This window comes from Terrapene carolina, unplaced genomic scaffold, assembly GCF_002925995.2.
Source record: "Terrapene carolina triunguis isolate 2854851 unplaced genomic scaffold, T_m_triunguis-2.0 Scaffold244, whole genome shotgun sequence".
NCBI lineage: Eukaryota > Metazoa > Chordata > Testudines > Emydidae > Terrapene > Terrapene triunguis.
In genome coordinates, this window is record NW_020664595.1 from 1 (window position 1) to 4,996 (window position 4,996).

The 4,996-nt window shown below is 41.6% G+C and overlaps 1 protein-coding gene across 1 annotated transcript in view; it reads left to right on the forward strand.

The window, feature by feature from the left end:
• Window positions 1-22: 22 nt before the first annotated feature.
• Window positions 23-4,996, forward strand: part of PGM2L1 (phosphoglucomutase 2 like 1) — an 83,943-nt gene continuing 78,969 nt past the window's right edge. Inside the window, exon 1 of the mRNA XM_026657435.2 lies at window positions 23-189. Within this exon, the coding sequence (XP_026513220.1) occupies window positions 91-189 (99 nt within the window). The 5' untranslated portion in view covers window positions 23-90. The remainder of the gene's footprint in view (window positions 190-4,996) is intronic.

Sequence of the window (4,996 nt, forward strand, 5' to 3'; positions counted from 1 at the left end):
CCCTTCCCGGGCGATGCCCTGGGCCGTGCTGGGCGCCGGCAGGTGATTCCCCAGCGTCCGCCGCTCGTGCGATCCGCCGCCGCCGCCGCCATGGGGGACGGGGATGTCAACTCCAACCGGCTCCTCGCCCGCAGCACCGGGGACGCGCAGCTGGACAGGGCGGTCGGGCAATGGCTCAGCTGGGACAAGGTGGGTCCCCGATGGGCGGGGGTGTCTGCGTGCGTGTGCCCTGCCCGGGAGCGGCCGGGGCTGAGCCAGGGGGGGGGCGTGTCTGGGGGCTGCCGGGGGGGGGGGGGCGCGTGTCTGGGGGCTGCCGGGGGGGGCGGCTTCATGCCAGAAGGCAGCACCAGATCCTTTCGTCTGACCCCCTGTAAATCAAAAGCCACAGATCCCCCCCCCCCCCCCCCGCACTAAACCCAGCCACCCGGAATTAGACCCGAGTCTGACCGCCCGCAGGGGTAGACTTATTATGCGCTATAGGCAGCGTGTCTGCCTTGGGGAGTGACTGGATTGCGCAAAAGGGCATCATGCCGTGTTCTCAGATCGCTGGTTATCACATCGTTGGCCGATAGCTCTCCGATGGAAGGTTACATCCCCCCACCCTTGGCAGATTTTATCCCACTAAGGTGCACTTTGCTGTTCCTTAAAAAGTGTATTTCAGTCCCCACTGGATGCTGCTGTCTTGAGACATTTAAAAAACAAACAAACATGACCACTCGGTGTGGGTGTCTTTGTTCCCTCTGAGGACACATTAATTTGGCATTAGTTGGCTTTGCCCTTGGTAATGTGTTTATCCTCCTCATCTCTCTTGTTTTTTGCCAATAAGTGTCAGATCTGGTCTCGGGACATCTCATTCCAGTTCTCCTTCTCCCTTGCCCAGTAACTGATGCTCCTTTTATGAGGTTGTCCGACTGCTCCGGCGGTGATGAGCTGAGCTCTCATGCAACAAGGGAGAGGGGTGAGAGCAGTCATTTGAAAAATATATGGGGGGAGGAATGTGCCATATGAAGATCCTGGAATCACAGATGGGAGTAAACACTATGTTCTGTTGTAATCTGTTTAGCACATAATGCAGCCTATAAGAAGATATTAAGGGGGATGTTGATGATTGGCAATAAATGCATTGATTGGCAGATAAATTACTGAATGCATTGCTTTATGTGGAGAAGCCAACACTTCAATGGTTTCTCTTTTCAGATAAATCCCAGAGAGAATTAATCTGGCCCTAATGTAGAAGGACAACATAAGAAACTCTTTGTGGTGATTTGACAGGTTCTGAGGGGGGCATTCAATATGAAAAAGGCAAAAAATTTAAATAGGCAAACATATTTTTAATGCAATGTGTAACTAACCTAAAGGAATACACTACCATAGAATATAGTGTTGTAAATACTAAAAAGGATTAGGCATCTATATAAATAGGGATAGCATTTACACTTACTCTGTTTAGCCTAAAAAAATAAAGGCTATAATACTTCATGGCACAAGCTCACCACCAGCTGGGGTCAATGAGCCAGAGTATCCAATGGTATTACATAATTAGATGCATTATGGTGTTGGAATGCTTTCATCTGAAGCATTGAGTATTCGCTGTTGTCCCTGATAACAGACTAGATGGCTTATTAATTTGTTTTGATATGAGAGTTCCATTGTTAAGCTTGATCCTGCAAAGACCTGTCTCCTGCTGAAGCCAAAATTGCATACATGTGATAAGCTTGTGTAGGATTTGGCTTGTTTTAGGATATCAAAGCTCTTATAAATTTCATTGATTGTAAGAACTCTTTGTAAAGAGAATATTTTGGCTAGTACTGGATGTAGTCACCTGAAACTTAGCAACTGCTTAATAGCACATGCACAGCTGCTTGGGACAAGAAGTGAAGAATACCTTGTATTGACATTAAAGGAGTTTAAAAACAATATACCGGTAATTATCCATGTTCCTAAAGTATATTTACACTGAATTATGTGAGGCCATTGTAACTTTTTATTTGTCTTGAATCGAGAAAACTAACGTGTAAACATAGACTTACGTCATTCTTTCAACATTAAACATGGAGATTGGAGTTCTAGCATGCTATTTTAAAAATAGAACGAGGCACCAAAAGGGCTGCACAACTATTCCAGTTTTCACAAAACACTAAAATTTAATTCTAGAATGTAGTCGGAATCCAATATTGTGGATTATCTGGCTAATAATTTTTCATGTAGAGATTCATCAATTCTAAAACCAAAAGGGACATTGTGATCATCTAATCTGACCTCCTGTATAACACAGGGCATAGAACTTCCACAAAGTAATTCCTAGGTACATTGTCAGGGGTTAAAAATTGTTTGCTTTTTAAAAAGCTTCCTGTCCTGTGTTACTAAATACCTAACATTAATAATGAATTTTTAAAACATCTAATTTGTGAAGTTTACACTTTTAATTTTAGACAGTGGGAATAAAGTGTCAAAATCACTTGGTTTACACTTGCTTTTTAGGTCAGTTTCACTTTGTGCTAGTGCCTGATTTCCAGAATTCTCATGCAACTGCAGCCCAAAGTGCAACATCTTAAAATCCAAACAGCAGGCCTTATTCAACAAACATCTCATTGAATGAATGTATTTGAACAAAGCATGAAGGTAAAATGTGCAGGATTTTTGGTTCTTGTCTCCTGAAATGATGCTAGATAGAAGAACATTAAAAACAGTTTTTTTAAATACTAAATTTTAATGGGAAAATATTTTGATAAGATTTTTTGCTATTGCAGCTGCGTAGTATGATATCCTTATCAAAAATGAATATAGTGAATTAGATTTTTTAAATTTAGAATCTTTATATGTATGGTCTCTTTTGTTGTTTTTGCTTTTAAACTCCTTAATTATGATAGCTTTCCTTTGGCCAAATGCCAAAGACAAAGCAAAACATGCCTTGCACATACATGATTAATTTACTTCTGCGAAGCTTTCATCCCATAGCATTGTCATTGTAAACAGATACTTGCTGTCTCCATTTTAAAACCAGTTTTTGGAGCCTAATTAATACACAACCCTCAGCCTTTTGGACTGTTATCATTTTAGGTTTTTAATGTACCTGCAACTGCCTGTGGCTAACAGAAACACCCACTTTAGCCATTAATCTGCAATGCCCAAGAGGAACAACAGGAAACCATTTGACTCCAGGCTAAATAGCACTAGCTTGCTAATATTGTCTTTTCCTTTTTTTCCTCTCAGATTAAGAGCTGTAGGATGCTTTCCAAAGAATAACATCACACGTAGGCGTTTGTACAAAGGAAACTTTCACTAATCTAAATTCTGTTTCCATCATGGTTTTCCATTTGTTTCCTTTTCTGCTCATTTACTTTTTCCTCAGTTTCCTCTCTTTTGTCAGGTTTTTGTTGTTGATCCCTGTCTCATATTTCTATTGCTGAGAAATTAGCTCTTTCAAGTTTATAAGGTACAACAGCATCCTGTTTCTCTCTTTCCCCCCCCCCCCCATCTCCTATGCATAGGGGCAGCCAGGGCTCTCAGGAGCCCTCACCCCCTCCTGCACCCCAACCCCTAATTTCATGCACATTCATGGCCTGCCATACGATTTCCATACCCAGATGTGGCCCTCGGGCCAAAAAAATTGCCCACCCCTGCTCTAATGGATGTCTGATTACTTGAGCTCAGTGGAGTAGTCCTAACTTTATCAGTGTTGGCTATATGTGATATTAAGTTCTGGGGGTGGGTAAATGGAGAGTCTCCATAATGGGAATATGGATCTCATTCTGTTCCTGAGAAGAGGGATTATTCTACTGGTGTCAAGCAGCACAAGACTGCAAAGCTGCTATCTGGACAGCAAGTGGCGAAAACTTGCTTGACTTTGTGGTACTGCAGTAATTCTGGATGTGCAGACCCCTGTGAGCAGTCCCATTGATTTCAGTGGGACTCTGCCAGCACAGTGGTGAACTTGCACCGAGCTTATTGCAGAATCGGGCCTTGGTTGGTGGCTATGATCCTTGATGTGGACTGGTAGTGGTGGCTGTGTATACACGGAAGATTATGACAGATGAGCTGTTTCACTTCGAATAGATGCTGCAGTGCAACTGTATTGTAGTTTTCTTCTTTTTGTTGTTGTAAAGTTGCATTTAAAGATAAAACTAAAATAGGGGCATTGATGAAATTGTCTTCTAAAGGCTGACAGTGTAACTAATATAAGATCTTTCTCCTTACAAAACCTTTAAAGCACGCTTCTCCAAGCAACAATGACAAATTGAGCACAACTAATTGTCAGAAGCCAAAGAGAAGAAATATTCTGAAATCACTCCATATGCGTTTCAGTGGCCAAAGAAGATTATTATAAAGTTGAAGGACAAAAATCCTAGCCATAATTCGCTGCAGGTGTATTTTGGGGATAGCAAAAGCATCTCAAAGTGCAAATAAGGCCATAGGGAATTAGCAGTTCAATTAGATAAGAGGCTGTAAGGTAAGGCAATACTTTGGTATTAGTTTCTTAAAACTGAACCTAAGATGTACTGGCAACCAATCTTCAAAAAATTAAAACCGCTACACTGTTAGTATTTGTTAGTGAAGAATCCTTGGTGCTATTTAAGCCAGACTTGTGGAGAGGCTTGAAAAATGCATTACTATGGTCTATTGCACGCTGGAGTGTACAAGTCAACAGATGTCTGCCATGTCAACTTAGGCAAACATGTTGATGCTTTGAATTATTTCTGAGGTAAAAAGGACAAATGTCAAATGATATGTAACAGAGTCCATAAGGATCCCTGGTTAAAAGAACTGCTGTTCTGTGTAGATTCAGGTGATGTAGTGAACTAAAATTGATGTTGAGAACTAATTAGCACTTCATCTCTGAGGACATCTTGTAACAGAAATAGAAAATTTATATTTTTTCTGGGAATGGCTGAGCCATTACAAACATTGAATCTATCTCCCCTTGTAAGTATTCTCACACTTCTTATCAAACTGTCTGTACTGGGCTACCTTGATTATCACTTCAAAAGTTTTTTTT